Source organism: Accipiter gentilis, chromosome 30 (assembly GCF_929443795.1).
Source record: "Accipiter gentilis chromosome 30, bAccGen1.1, whole genome shotgun sequence".
Classification (NCBI taxonomy): domain Eukaryota; kingdom Metazoa; phylum Chordata; class Aves; order Accipitriformes; family Accipitridae; genus Astur; species Astur gentilis.
Window position 1 is genome coordinate 17,921,808 of NC_064909.1, and position 16,317 is coordinate 17,938,124.

Sequence of the window (16,317 nt, forward strand, 5' to 3'; positions counted from 1 at the left end):
GCGGCCGTACCCAGAGACAGCGGCAGAAGGCACAGTTCTGCCCTGGCCCTCCACCGACGACGTGTTGCGGAACCCCGGGGAGAAGCTCGCGGAGCTGCTCGCCTTTCCAGTCCCATTTGTAGGAACCCGTCTCAACGGGCAGAGCGTAGCGATGGGCAAATGAAGACTGACACCATGGATGCTGTTGGGCTAAGGAACGCGTACAGCGCGTGTAGCAGAGGATAAGCTTTCTGACGCGATTTTGCTGCTGAACCTGAAGTGCAAGCAACCCCTCCAGTATAGAAAAGAGCCGGTTCAAAACCGTGGATCACCATCAAACATGGACAGTCAGCTGGGATGGGGGCAGCTGGGACGTGCTAGTCTAGCCCCAGGAGCTAGGACGCCTCCAGGGATTGCTCAGTGCCTGACCACCAGCCTGTGGTGGCTGGGCAGCCTTTGGTGCCTGCTGACTTGTGCAGGATTAGACCAGGCGGATGGAGGGGAAAGCCCCGTATCGTAACAGTGGCCCCATTAAGATATTTATTCTTTGGGATGTCAGCCTGAACTTTGAATTTCTTTGCTTCTACTGGTTACTCACCTTGATGTTTTTGAACTCTAGTCCTCTGTTCCCTGAGAGAAAATGCATATTTAGACTCATTTAAATGCATTAAGTAGCATACTTATTTTCATGCCCTGCCCTTAAGATGCAGAATGTTACACATAACTTCCTATAACGTAAATTAGAATTTAATATCCATGGAGTTGCACCTTGAGAATATACCCTGGAGTATTTATTACCAAAGCATGATCATTGCCTGATTCAGCACGTATTTTGATACGTAGAATGCACCGTGTCTTCCTTTCACCGTAGGGATGTAAATAAATATTTTTGTAAACATGCACTATTTAACTTATATATCACAGCAAATCCTCCAAATCCATATTTTGCTTCTTGCAAAAACATAAATAGCAGATTTATCCAAATGATGCAACAAAAGACAGAAAGGAACTCCTGCCTAGAACCAATTTCCAAATGTCTTGGTTACACTGAATCCTAACCATTTTCTCAAAATAGCTTTAATGATCTTATTTAATCACAGCCTTTTGCTGTGATACCAAATGAGGCAGCACACGATACATTGCGCAAGAAAAATTGGGGAAGCTGCAGAATACTGACCAGCCTTCTTGGTAGCAGAAGACACAGACTGCTCATCCTTAGGTGATCATGCGATTGCTACCTCCCCGCCTTCCTTTTCCATCTTTCTGGGCCATATGCTGCCAAGTGTTACAGAATCACATGCTGGGGCTGAATTAAACTGATTTCAGGAGCACGTGGGATGATGGACATCCCTTAGCCATTTGCTAGCCCAGGCAGCTTTGATGGTTATTGCTGAAGAAGGTCTGGATAGTGAATCCACCAATTTGCCAAGTTGTTAAAACTTGCTAAATAAAATGAAGACTTCCCACTGTGACAAGTTCTCCTGATGAGACTTTTACAGTCTATCTAAGAACTTTTCTCCTTCCCCACTCGCAAGAAGAGAGATCGGCCTTGATTCAGCAACATACTTTAGCACATGCCTCAAAATACTCTATCGAATGGCCTCTGCTGTCCTCAAGTATCTCGTCTCAGTTTAAATAAAACATTAAAGGTAACTCAGTCTGATGTAATTAAGTCAAAGGGAAGTGTGACCTGCCTTTTAACATACAGGGGCAAACAGGAGAGATTGTAGCATCATACATCAGGTTAGTTGTTGTGTGTGGAATAGGCTGGTGCCCATGTACCTAGGTCACAGGCCAGCAACATTTGTTCATAGGAACCATCGCCTGATCAACAGTCCCAGAAAAAAACCCCACATAAAAGCTTGAATGCACTGAGTGGTTAAATAAATACATGATTCGGAGCTATTTTCTCTACAAATTCATGAGGAAGCTGTAGGTAGCTGGTGTATATATTCCTGCTATCTTCCATAGACAGAAGACATCAGTTTCCAGGACTGTCAACTCTGGCAGATTCCCTCAACTCTCAAATTTTTAACAGTTTCCAGAGTTTTCAGAGCTCATCAAGGATTTGGCTCTGCAAGCCCTCTTAACCATAGCACGGTTCATGTTCTTAAAATGTCCCTTTGCCAAAATCTGTTAAAGAAATCCCCTTCTCTCATTACTCCAAACTACAAAGCAGGGCCAATAAAGAAGATTTTTCTCTGTGACATCTTCTCGTTCAAGAAGTACTTCATCCACATGGCTGAATTTCCTTGAGCCGCACACAGGTTAGATTTGAGAGGGAATGATGAAGCAAGGCATTATGTTTTAGCTCAAACCTTCAAAAGAATAAATAACTGATGATGAATTTTCAAGGGCATTGTGCCTCAAGATACAAATGTGAAGCCTATTTGTCTTGCATAGGGTAAGGCAATCAGACCAAACTTCTTATAAATACGGTGCCTGAATCAGGCCTCATTAGACCAACATGCACAAATCTACTTTGCTACCTTGTAGTAACAGGAGGAAACTTAGCAAGAGAAAAAGGGAGGCTTCGATATTGCTTCAGACTGTCTCTCCTCCAAATTAAGCACTTGCAGTGCAGGCTGAAGATGACATAGCAGCTGCAGAGCATGTTGAATTGATTTTGCCAGGTATGTGCCTGCATGGGGCTGCTTTTTAATTTAGTAACCAGAGGGTTAATTAGTTCTGGGAGTGTAAACAGGTTGGTTAAGCAGGAGTCCAGATGAGCTGCCACGTTTCAGTTGGCTAAGACTTAGGATCAGATTAAACATGTATCAAGAATAACTAATTTGCTTCCCCGGCCACCTATTTGCTAAATTAACACGAAGCCAGAGCTGTGCAGAAGTTGGTGAGCTGCTAGCAATAAGCTGGTTAGGCTGTTCCTCAGATCTGTGGGTTTCTGAAGTAGTTTTCTGTAAGAAAATTTAAGTTGCACCTTTAGTAAGAGAAATCTCAGATAATTAGAGTCTGTCAATTTATTTCATAACTTTAAACATCTTATCTAAGAAGAAAAGAAGCTCTTTCTCCTAGAACATGCTTGGGAAAAGTTGTTTCTCTGTATGACAGTCTGCAGAATGGGCATTTCATGGTTTTTCAGTAACTGAAAGAATTTAGATGGGCGAGAAGGAAACGACAAGCTAGGAATAGTTCAAATAGGCTCTCATTCTTTCAAAAAACTTAAAAATGGCAAAAGTATTCCAGTAACAATTTTTCCAAATAAAATTCCAGTTTGTGTTTTGCCAAAAAAAAAAAAAAAAAAAAAAATTGGATGAAAACCAAAAGATTTTGACTTGGTAACTAAAACTGGAGCTTCCAAGGGAGGGCAGATAAGGTGTTCCATGCCAACATTTCCACGTCACACTACTTTTTTGCATTATGAGTCACGGTCACTAGTGTCCATTCTGAAAAGTTCTTGGACAGTCGCACTGGAAAACAAACAACATCTTTCCTGGGTACTGTGACTGAAGCCTGACTTGAAGTATCTGGAAGTGTTTGACATTTGTGGCAAAATACATCTGTTCAAATCTCTCAGCTGTTTAGGTGTTTAGGAAGAAACTAAAATGCATATAGAAAGCAGGAACACTGAAAAATATTATTGAAAGATTTTTCTTTGAAAACCAGAAATTTTTGGTCATTGTATTCAAAAGCCTTCATTCACTTTGAACGTAAATACAACAGGGGTAGGATTCTCACGGAGGACTCATCTCTGATTTAACTTGTATTCAACCAGCTCATCCCCAATGGATGATTCCAAAGACCACCATTCCCTGCAACTTCTGGGCTTTAAAACCTCCCCCAGTCTCAGAAACACAGTTAGAAGTGATCTAATATTGATAAAAATCATGTGTACAGGTATGTTGGACTGTATGAGATACTGCTTTTCTTCAATAACACACTCAGGAAATACTGTCACTCTCTTAATTTTTAGTCTATTTAGTTCTAGGTGAGCACATACATCTACTACATTGAAGTATCTCATTTGTATACATCAGGCTATCCACATTTTACCATATGGAGGTATCACATTATTAATAGCTGTTTTCCTTAAATAGACTACAGTTTGCTTTAATCTTCCTCTCTGTGCATGATCTTGCAAGAGTAAAAAGGCTTTCATACAAAGGCTATGTTTTTATATGCAAATCTATCATTTGATTATACACTTTTTTGTCCCTACATTATCATGAATATTTCTGATGAATGTTTTATGGGCTAGGTTTAGGATTTGTGAGCTATTTCAAATTTTATCTGTTTGCCATATCATCTGCAAATACCGCATCTTTGTTGATGTTGATTGGTCTCATTTACATATTTATCACACTTTTATGCTCAAGGATGTTTTGCTATAAACTGTCTGTCCCCATTTCTCCTCTATGTACTACTAGTACATAGATATATTTTCAAATTGAGCTCATTTCCATATATAATTTTCTTGGTTAACAATAAATCACCACTTAGAGACATCCTAGTCAATGCGATAGCTACCTTCACACATATCCGACATATGGTTTCTGAGTAATTAAAGGTAACGGAAGCAGTTTACAATGCACTTCATAGTCCAGGGAGCTCAATGATTTTCCATAAGGACTAGGCTAACAGGAACACCGCAGGACTGTCAACCCAAAGCTGATCTTATTCCTAACTGGAATAGGAATCCAGTTTTTTTGGTAACTGGTAACTCCCGGCCACAAAAAATAAGACTTTCTTTTTCTTTTCTCAAGAAAAAGGACTATTTACAGTGGTGCTTGATGGGCTTATGAGGGTCTGCATCCATGAGTGGGGTGCAGCAGCCAGAGGTTTTTTTAGTGTGTACCACGTGCCAGTAGAAGACTCCTGAACCTACAGTGATGCCCTGAAATGGATCTCACGCTTCAGAAAAGGCCAGGTGCCATGTGAGCTTTACCACTTGCTACTGGCCAGCAGCTCTTCAATCCTTCTTGCACGTTCACTGCTTGTTCTTCATCCATCCATCCATCCATCCACCGTTCCCTAGGTTCAAATTCTTTTCCCTGTCCCTTGCCATACCTTCTGGTGTGTTCACCTGCTTGCTAAATCCCTTACTTATGCAAGAGTACAAGGGAAAAGGTTAGAAATGATGCAGAGAAATGTCAGCAATCTATTCCTTTTTAGTTTTGCCATTACACACACAGCACTGAAAAAGGCACTGACTTTAAAGTGCATTTCCCCACTCCCACTCAGACTCCTCTCCCGTTTGCGACCCTCTCCTGTCAGGGGGCAAGCGCTGGGTGTGTTTCTACACAAAATGCTATGATTTGCTCATATATGAAATAATTCAGAAAAATGGTATATGCCCCAAAATAGTTCAGGTTGGACAGTATCATTTATCATTTCTGGTGCTAGCACCAGTTAATCCATAGATTTTCTGTTGCTAAAGAATGGTAGGAAATATATTACTAAGAATTTTTCCTTCTAGTGGTGGAGGGCTGCAAATACATCCACAACAGTATACTAATGAAAATATGATACATCCGTTCGTCAAAGGTGCTCATAATTGTATCTCCAGGCTTATCACTAAAATTCACAGAGATTAGGTGCTTGCACCCTCTATATGCTAAGATTTTTGGATCTATCGCCCGTAAGAAACTTCTCTCACACATCCTGCCAGCTGACTCTGAAAACACACACAAAACAATCCTATTTATGCATTAGTGAGAAGAGAATTGGCTGACCTGTTATGAACAGGAGTGCTTTCCTCCCCGATCTTTCCACTGTTTCATTCCAAAATTCCCCAAATAATCAGTTGCCCATGATTTTCTGCTATAGCACTGTATTCATTAAATGTGATGACACTCCATTCTCAACCAACCCTTTGACCGAGGACTGCCCACTTGCTGATATAAAAATGTATTTATGACAACAATGTTTTGGAACGTGGTGTTAAAAAAAAAAAGTTTCTATTTTTTTTAAACAGAAAGATGAAAGTAGCCGAAACTCAGAGATAGGGCTTGCTCAGAGGCCATAAAAGGAGTTGCAACCAGAAACTGCCGTTTGGAGCAAAATAGTTGTTTCCTAGTAAATATTGACATAATACATACATTTTCTCCAGGTCACCGAGTCCTGTGAAAGCTCCTTTTGGAATGACTCTCAACTTGGTGAGCACAAATCTCCTGAAAATAGAGAAAATGGGGTGATCATTCACTATTCACAACACAGGACTGCTTTGGTAGCCTTGCCAGCACAGGAGAGGCCTTACACAAGGTTGTAAGGTGGTACGTGCATGCTCATGCAAGATAAGCCTTAACCTGCTGCACAGATAATTTAAGGAGTCAGGTACTATCTCCCATCAGTGCAACTTTAATATCCTTTATTGCTTCTCGCAGTCTCTCTTCTAATTAGTTCATGATGTGCCACAAAACTGGGCCTTTGGAATGTACAGCTTGATCACACGTGCACCAAGACAACATTTTAATCAGTTTTTGAAGCTCACAGAATACGCTTTACGAAGAAAAACATATTTAAAATATCATACGAACCTTTTTGTTAACCTGGGCTCATCTCCTTTTATCACAATAAACAAAGAGGACTACAAAACTTCTGATGGGCACTCGGCAAATGAAAGGTAGGGTTTCTACTACTCCTTGGAGAAATAAGGTGTTATCTGGGTAGTTGTTTTCTTTCATGCATTTAACCATTCATAGGTAGTGAGCCCAAACAATTGCATATATTTACATGACCTGCTCATCAAGATACATGCTTCACATGATATGCTTATGACTAGATGCCAGGTCAAGAAAGCATAGCTGAGACACGAGAAAGCCCACAGAGATTTTGTAGAGATTTTCTGCTGAGAATAAAAGTCATATTCAAACTCCCACGTCTTAAACACCAAGCAGATAAATAAGCAAGACATCAGATAATATTGGTTACATTGAGCAACAGTTGTTAAAAAATGGTATTTCTCTTTAAAAAAAAAAAAATCATCTGTGTTACATATGTGAATATCACCCCGTGATTCAGTTTCTTAGTCTATTTTCCCATGGAAATGGAAATGAATTGTTTTCTGAATTACTATGGATGTCTTCTTTTCAGTGAGCATACCTCCTGGACTATCCCTCATTTTTATCATCTCAGAACTGGTTTTGCATGGCTGCTTGAGATTGCCTTTCAGCTCGCGTCTGTGCTGCCTTTTTGTAACCTCTGCAGGAGGACAGAAATGGGAACTCAGCTTGGTATTACCTGCAGAGTAGTCCTGCAATTTTTAACACAGTACCTCCAAACTAGAGACTTACTTTCTTACCATTCACATAAAGTATTCATGCAATCCTCATCTATTTTTTATTTCAGCTGATTAGTTTAGAATTTTCATGGGAGATTATCATGTTTTAATCAAAGTCTTAGGGAAAAAAGTATTATTCGGATAGAATACCACTGTGAAAGATTCCTATTTTTTAATTGTAAGTCTTTAGTAGAATCTACTCCCTCATTTAGATTCCTAAATATGAGTTAATATTTACTTAAGTGGGACAAAGTCAACGCACACCTCACCTAGCTCTAAAGATGTCACTGTGATTACACCAGGAGAGAACTTGGCCCCCCACATTTTTAAACAGTGAAATTTATGGTATTCTCAGTCCCGAAAGATGATGAAGTCAATTTGGTATTCCATTATTCTTGTACTATCATTAATGTAAGTCAGAAAGAGCTCCAACACACTGTCACACAAGAATTACAGTATGAGATCATTATGCAAATGTTAGAAGGATTAAAGAGCTTCGAGAAAAGGCCTAACCTGGATTAGGCAATTTGTAAAGACCTACTGAAAACACGGCCAGTGTAATGCATGCAAAGCTACGGCTGTGCTTTCAGAGTGCAGCTACGTACAATGGATCCTTGCAGAACACCCAGCAGGCTTAGTGCTACAAAGCTGAACCATCAGGAAACTCTTTAACTTTGATCTACTTTGAAACCTTTCCTAAAGTCTCCTTTATAGAAGCGCATGCCTAATGTTGGAGACCTAGAAAGCAGGCTCTGTCTGAAAAGCCACGTATAATTTTTTTTATGGCAACGTTCGAAAATGAATCCTCTCTCTGCAGGCGCAGATCATCAGGACGTTTGCAATTTTTTAATTAAACACTGGCCTACGCCATGCTTCACCACAACAACAATTTACAGCCTGATCCTGAAACTAATTAAAAGAAGGGAACCTCATTCATAGATAAGGTTACCTGTATGAGGAAAGCCACAAGTGCACAGAAGTAAAAAATCAAACCTTGAGTTTCTTTGTTGAATACCCTGCTATCCTGTGTTAATAAGGTGCCAGAATTCAGGAGCCACGTGTCTAATGCCCTGGAGCAGTTTAAGTGGAATTGAAGTTTAATAGCCAAAGTCTCACATTCCACTTTAAAAAATTAAGGTTAATTGTCTTTAAACATCTCTGAGTAGGCTAATAAAGTCAGCCTTAATGGTATAACGAACACCGAAAATTAGAGTCAGCTACCTGTTGAATTATCAACTGTATAATGAATAGGAGTCTATTATAACTAGCCAAATGCTGTATTGTCAATAAATCTCACCAATTAGGCTCCAAGAATCAATCTGTACTTAACTTGAGATACTGGCTGTTCAGTACCAATTCTTTCCGAGGTACATGGAGAAAATAATTGAAAAGCATTTCCTTGGTTTTGTTGCTGGCATTATTTTAGGGTCAAAGAAATGAATACAGCCCACCTTCATTCAAGCATATTTCGTGTCAAGACATGTAAACAAAAGCATCCTTTAAAAACCCATGTGCTTATTGGAGAGATGCAGTATTTGGTCCTAAAAAAATTATGTTAACACTTAGGCACCAGCAAGGAAAGCACTGAAAAGCCTAAATACTCAGTGCCCGGTGTGGAATTGAAAACCCAGAGCCAGGTGGCCGCCATCAGGCGTGAGAAAGGGTAGGCTGAAAGTTGGGTGATCCAAAAATCTGTACGCAGAGTGAGCCCCCAGGAAACACTAAATCTCATCTCCCGGAGCTTTTAGCTCTGCGTCGGAGCTGCAGGTGTAGCACCAGCCTCAACACACGCAGGGACCCCCCTGGCTTGCAGCAGGCTTTGCCGGGAGGGAGGAAGGCATCGTGGTCTCTCGACACAGCCCTGGCAGCCGAAGCACAGACGCAGGGAATGGGAGGCCTGGCACCAAGTCTGCCCTCACCCCGAGTGGTGTAAACTCCTGTATTTCATGCCCCAGGAGGATGGTCAGCGGCCAAGGGACCTCTCCCTGCCTAGGCTCAAGCATCGTGCAACCAGGGCTAGGCTCCTGGGCCACCAAAGTGGACAAGGGGCAACTTAACCCCACCATCCTCTCCAGAGGCATTACAGTTGGACTTGATTTCCCCGAGACAAATTAAAAAAAGATAATGACACTCTTTTAAGTCCAAAGTTCAGTGATGCTAATGTTATTTGGGCTACAGGAGGTCCCAGAAGTCCTAGCAAGGACTCCAGTGTTGGAGCCAGCAGAAACTTAACAAATGAGAGAGCGGAAACAAGCCCAGCAAAGGAAACAAGCCCCAAGTGGTAACATGGTTATCCCGCACCATAAGAAGGCAGTACACATGGCTGGAAATAGAAGAACGGCAATATTAACTCCTGTTATTCCCTACATACAGAAGTATAAGCTAGGTTTAAGTCTGGCCTGTTGGCCCATTGCTTCTATACACGCCTTGATATCCAGGAGAGGTTTCTAAATTCTGATTTAAATAGATCTGTTGAAAGTGATTCTTGGGAGTTTATTGATAGGAACTGAAGCTGTCTGCTGCAGTTGTATAATCACACTTATACTTTACGTATTTTTATATATATATGTGTGCTATGAATTACAATAGAAGTACTTACTTAAATATATAATATTGCTTGATATTTTTTTACCTACTTCTGTTTTCCTTACCAGTGAGAGTGTTGTCTGTTAAGCAGTAATGTCCTTTTACATCTGGAAGAACAGATAAGCTTACAGTCAGACTGTATTTCTCTGGACTGAACATGCACAAGTCCCACAGGTTTTTCCATGTTTCATTTTTAAGTGTTTTATATGCCACTTTATGATATCATTTTAGTTTGTCTCATGAATGGGTGTAAGTAAATTCTTGTATTACAAAACTACTAAAAACCTGTTGCTAGTTAAGGCTAGATCTGTCAGGACTAGGGCAGAACTACCTCCTACTGATTTGTTTATTTATACAGGGATGTCTAAACCTCATTATTTAAAACAGTCGGGTCTCAGTTAATGTGAAGCCACTGACACAGGTGACTTACACCGCTTTATATCACCATGAAAAGCAAACAACCCAAATACATCTCGTTTCTGTATGGCTGTGTCTAGTATAAGAGAAATATCATAATGCCAACTTAATCTCAAAGCCTAGAGAGGACACGATGCAAACAGCAGAAATTAGCAGGTACTGGTAAAATGTTCCTGAATAACCCTCTAACATTTCCAGTTATGAAGAGATTGACTGAGCTTTTCCTAAAATAGTCTTCTGCAGCTGACGCAGTTCAGACAGACAGGACATAAGACAGAAAGGGAAAAAAATACCTCCAGAAAAATTAATATTCTTCCATCTAGCCCCACATGAATCCAGTGACAGAAATCAGACCGACCTCATCACGAAGGGATGGAGGACTGGATATCGTTATTCAAGTATCTGGTGCCCAATGTATGGGTGATTAAAAAGACTTGGTAAATTACAAGTTAAAAAAAAGTGGACCCAGAGGGGTCATTTCTGCTAAATGTCTCTTGAAAAAAAGTGCATAGGAAACACATGAAGTGTGCACACTAAGCAAATCAATGTAAATACAGTGGGTTTGTAAGGTTAGCCATTTATGTGCACAGTGATGTATTTTGCATATTCATCAAATGAGTTCTCAGACCCTGGGCCGACAAGCTTTTTCTTGAACAACTATGAAGATGCTCTTTGGCGTAAATTCGTAAATTCTCCACCAGAACTTACTCCCACACTGCACTGGTGCCCACTCTTCCCAGCCCCCTTCCTTAGCACATTCCCCCCACCCCCCTCCCCAGCAATAACCTTTCACAACAAAGGATTGCACTGATTATCAGAAATTAGACTTAGTTAAAAAAAAATAATTTCTGCTTCATAAAGCATGGTTGAATTTAGGTCTTTCAAAACACTTTTTAAAACTCATTTCTCAGATCTATTTAAGTCACACACAGTTAATCAGAAAGTCTGTGCATTGTAGAATTATCTTCCCTGGCTCATGTAAATTGCAAATTCATGATGTTAAAATGAACTATATCAAGCAGATACTATAAACTTTATAATTTAAGGACCAAAGGAAAATAAAATAAAAAGCCAAAAAGATTCGGTGACTGTAATGCTAAATCACCAAATTTGGTTCCAAAGAAGTAAATGTGATAGGATTTTGAAGAACATTTTACTTTAATCTCTGAGCTAATAGACTGATGTTATCACCTTCTAATCCTCTGCAGCAATATGTATTTTGTCAAACAAAGATTTACAGTGAAATTTAATTTACTCTCTGTGATTTTTTGGGGTTGTTTCTTTGGTTTTGTGTCTAGCTTTGGAGACGTGCTGGAGGTTCCAGCACAAGCAACAGATGAGTCTTTGCTTTACATCAGGAAAAGACAAAACGATGCCATGACCTATTTAGTGTGCTCTGATTAAATGCAAAAATCAACAAAATCCTGTACCCTCTTTTTTTCTGGTTTTGCTTGATTAGTCAATGCAACAGTGAAGGACTATTTTGCTTCTCTTGCTATAATAGATACTGCAGACTGTGTCCCAGATGGTGTAAATCAATTGAGCTGTGTCATTTTGGCCCTAAACATTTGTCCTAATTCTCACTGGAATGAATCATGAGATTCCTTTGAGCTAAATGTGTTTTAATTTAAATTTATGAGGAAGGTTGCTGAGCCCCCAGCTCACTGAAATAGGTTCACATTGCCATACGACTTCACTACGACTAGGGACTGGTTCTAGTAAACACCTCACTAGGAAGGGGCATATGCAGATATACATGGACATGACAGTATTTTTCCTAATCAGCTGCCTAGGTGGAAGAGCTCTGCAACCTATTAAGGAGTTTGTAGCTGCTTTCAGACATAGCTATGGTTTCCCCTTCCTACCAGCAGGCAGAGAGGAGTCCAAAACTCATAAATCGGATGCTAAAACATCAGGCTTCAAAAACCATCAAGCTAAACGCAAAAAGATCAGGTTTATTTGCTTTCTGGTTTTAAAGTCTTTAGAGCGCATTCATATCATGCTGCAAAGCTATTTTCAACACTCATGAGGCTTTAATTTAAAAACAGAGAAAGATTTATATTAGTTGCCTCAGCTCTAGGAGGTGCTGAGGTTGCGACTTCGTAAGGCTGACAGGATCATGAGGAATGGCACTGGCAGTGACAAAACACCGCTCCCACCATCTTACTGGCTCCTCTTTTCAGAGAGCTACCCCATTGTCTTAAGGGAAAACCAAAGCCAAGAAGAATATTTTTTCCAATAATAACCATTCATGGATTCAGTTCAAAAAGGGGACTCTGATGGCACAGACACGCTTGGATAACGGAGGAAGAACTCTGCAATTCATTTTTTTCAACTGAGACATGATCCAAGCATTTGAGAGTCTGAGAGCCCCTACTTTACACACATGTAAATTGATTTACAAGAAAGAGGCTGTAATCCCTCGCTAATATGCACAATCTGGCTTGAAGCATCTAATCACTGCATTTACCTAATGCACCTAAATCAGCTGCTCATCCCCTTCAAATGCTTGTGAAAGGACAAGCTATCTCGGCCGTGCAGCTGGTTTATTCCTTTTATGGGATAATAAAGGCAGGTAAAGGTGAGTATTCCAAGGAAAACTTAGGCAATACACTTTTTATGTAGAAGACGGAAACCAAAGATCCCTTCCTGAGTTGCAGGCTGTGCTGGCCCTGGCTAGGAGAGAGTTAATTTTCTTCATGGCATCTCATAGGGTGCTGTGGTTTAGATTTTTGACCCAAACCATACTGATAACACACGAACCTTCTAGCTTTTGCTGAGCAGTGTTTGCACAGCATCAAGGCCACCTCTGTTTCTCACTTTGCTGCTCGGGAGGTGGGCTATAGTCTGGGGGGGGGACACGAACGGGCAGGTGACCTGAATTAACGAGGGAGATATTCCGTACCGTGTAACGTCATGCTCAGCAATACAAGGGAAAACCAGTCTTCTAACTGACTGAAAAACGCAGGATAAATCTGGGAGGGTGCACGTCCTCCTTTCGGGTGTGCTACTTGGGAATCTCTGCAGGTCTGGGAGTGATGTCAGGGGCATCTCTGAGAAAGAAAATACTTTGCTTTGTGTGCTATTAAACAAAGCAATGTACAGACAAAGTAAATACAATTAGAACTGTGATGATAAAGTTATTAGCGATGCCTGTCTGCTTTGCAGGTCTGAATCTAAAAGGCAATATGTGCAGTAGCTTGTGAAAAATCGCTCCTTAATCTTTAGCAGTGGCCTCCCTTAAAAATCAATTTCCTTTTCTTTTTTGAATTAGATTAAAAGGATAATGAATAGTACTGATGGCATTCCTATTCTAAATTTAGTGAATAGTTGCTCGGCGTGATAATGCCACCCAGCCACAAAAAGCTGAAGGGAAACATTTTAAGATCAGACAGCTGACGTCCTGTTGGCATTTCACTTGTAGAGTGCCCGCAATACCATAACACGGATAACGAAATGCCCGTTTCCCCAGCAGAGCCGCGATGCTGCTCACACAAGCACACAGCAAAGTTGCTGTGGGATTTGTTTTACCCCCGGGACCTTGCTTAGGTCAGCTCATAAGTTGCACACAATGCCCTTCAGCAGCTAACAGCTGATAAAGAGCGATAAGGAAGGACAGAAAATTGGTGTGAGGGAAAAAAAAAGAAAAAAAGCATCTAAAAGGCGGCAAAAATGGTCAAGCAACATGCTTGTAAAACTTACTCTCCCTCCCCCCCGCCTTAGTTTTCCAAACCCGTGGTATGTTTAGTCTCAGCACTGATACCCTTTTCATTTCTGCACAAAGCATACACTGTCCGCAGTAACACTGTACATCCCCCCCGACGCTGCAGATAGCTTCATTCCGAGGTCACACGTGCAGGCAGTTAAAAATAAAACTCCAAGATGCTTTTAAATACCTCTGCTTGAATAGGGTGGGATGAATCTGGAGATGGGGGATTAAAAAAAAAAAAAAAGGAGGAAAAAAAAAAAAAAAAGAGACCATTGCAAAATTCCCAATCAGAAAAAGAGATGCAACCCCAGGACTTTTACTCGATCTGAGATGTTTAATGGTCTATGCTTAGTGCAATTATTTCACCGTACTTAGGCTGGGTTGCTTTACGCTGAGATAAAGCTGGAGAGGGACAGAGTTACGACCACTCAGACCAGTTGCCTGTGCGTGTCATTTTGCAAAGCGCCTGACAAACAATATTGTTGAAGATTTAGGTGCAAGTAGCAGTAACGCACAAGATATCTAACAAAGACAAATGACATCTGCCCCGAGCAGACTTACTGCAGAGCAACCTCTGACACAAGGACGTTGGTCCCTTCAGCGGATCCGGGCGGCTGCAAATCAAAGGGCAAACTTTGCATCCAGCACCCTTGCGGCAGATAAAGCAGACAGCAAGGCAATGCCGTCTTAGCAGGAAGGATCTCCTCTTTTCTTTAAGCTTGCTGGGAGCTTGAGCAAAGCAAAGCAGAGCTGGAGCTCTGGATTCCTCTACAGTATGTACACACAGAGAAAAAAAGGTTTGCTACCGAGCACAAATTACAACAACAAACAAGTCCTCTTTAGGCCTATGAGCAGAACCACAGTTACCATGTTTGCACCCAGGCAGAGTTTAACTGCTGGGAATGGGTTACCCACAATAAAGGCCAGCAGTAAGCTTGAAAGCACAGTTAAAATTGCTTCTATTAATGTCAAGGGCATGCTGTGAAAAGTGTTTTGTGTAGGATAAATAACACAAGCGAATGAAGTTATCCCGTCTTGCTTACAGAGAGCCAGAAAATAGCCATTGCTTTATTTTTACAAATAGCTATACTTTTACTAGTATCGATTATCCTGTAAGACATTACATTGCTTTTAGAAGAGCACATCCTCGTTCCTCGCAGCTTACTCAGATGGGCCTTTGAGAAATGTACAGCTTGTGATAAATGTGCAACTTCCTTAAAATCTGACCTTGATATCTGCAACCATCTTTATGGTGAGGAGCCATTAAAATTCATTCACTCTGAGCACATTCTCAGTGTTGCATCTATTTATATTAATATCTCTGCATAATTTCCTAACAAAAGGAGCATTGTACAAGCACTGGGTATTTTGTTCTTGCACAAAGAGCACTGTACTCTGTGTTCTTTCCTGTGGGCAACTTGTCAAGGCAAATAGGGTTATGGAAAATGTCCACAGTCCAACCAAATAGGGGGCTTTTTAGGTATCGTCTTCAAAACTTTCTTCCCCTCTTTTGATTCAGAGCAAGAATAGCCATCCTGCTCACACACAGCCAGTCACTTCAACTCTTTTCCTGTCCCAATAATGTGTCAGAAAAGATCTTAATCCACAGCAGGGAGAGAACAGTGGTTTGTTCATCGGCTGAGGTCGTAGCAAAAAGGTGACAAGTGTTCTTTGTGTGTAGTGTTTCTACCTCTGAGACCTCGTGACCTTCTGTGTTGTCAGGCCCTCCATACATGATGCTATTTTTATTGACTGAGACAGATTGTCCAGGGACAAAATTCCTTAAGTTCTGGGTTGGACGCCTTAGCGAAGGTAAAAGAGAAAGAGAAAGCTTTTCTGCTAAATGTCTTGCTGAACCATCACTGTTTAGCAAAACACCAAATAACTTACCTCTGTCACTTTATCTTGCTTGAGGAATTCATTAGAAAGAGCTAGTGTGCTTTTTACCTGCTTTCTCATCCATATCCTCATAGGTGCTATACCTACATTGCTTCATGGGACACAGCTGAAATATCACAGAGTATTAATAAAATAGAAAGAAAGAAGGATACTCGCTGTTACATTCCTTAATTAGCACACACAGCCTAATAAGTAACAGGGTCCCCACCAAATATTTGGATTAATTTGGATATATCCAAAGGCTTGTTTGAAGGTGTAATGAGATATCTGATACTTCTTGACGCCAGAGCAGTCAGAAACCACTTAAGAAATAGGACTTGGAGACTTGATCGTACTCTTTTTTCCGCTGGATCTGAGTATGAGCTTTGTAAAAGTAAATATTCTCTCTACTATCTAATACGTGCTGTATTTTCCAAAGAGCAGCGCGAGTGCCAAACACAGCTAACACAACTGGCAGTCTTTGGAAAAACAGCATCTCCTGAAGAAGGGG

The 16,317-nt window shown here is 40.8% G+C and overlaps 1 protein-coding gene across 2 annotated transcripts in view; it reads right to left on the reverse strand.

Moving 5' to 3' along the window:
• The window catches only part of FSHR (follicle stimulating hormone receptor), an 80,281-nt gene that overhangs the window by 42,809 nt on the left and 21,155 nt on the right, over window positions 1–16,317 (reverse strand). For both annotated transcript variants that reach the window (XM_049833672.1, XM_049833671.1), the window contains exon 2: window positions 6,036–6,107. In XM_049833672.1, coding sequence (XP_049689629.1) covers window positions 6,036–6,107 — 72 coding nt within the window. The remainder of the gene's footprint in view (window positions 1–6,035; window positions 6,108–16,317) is intronic.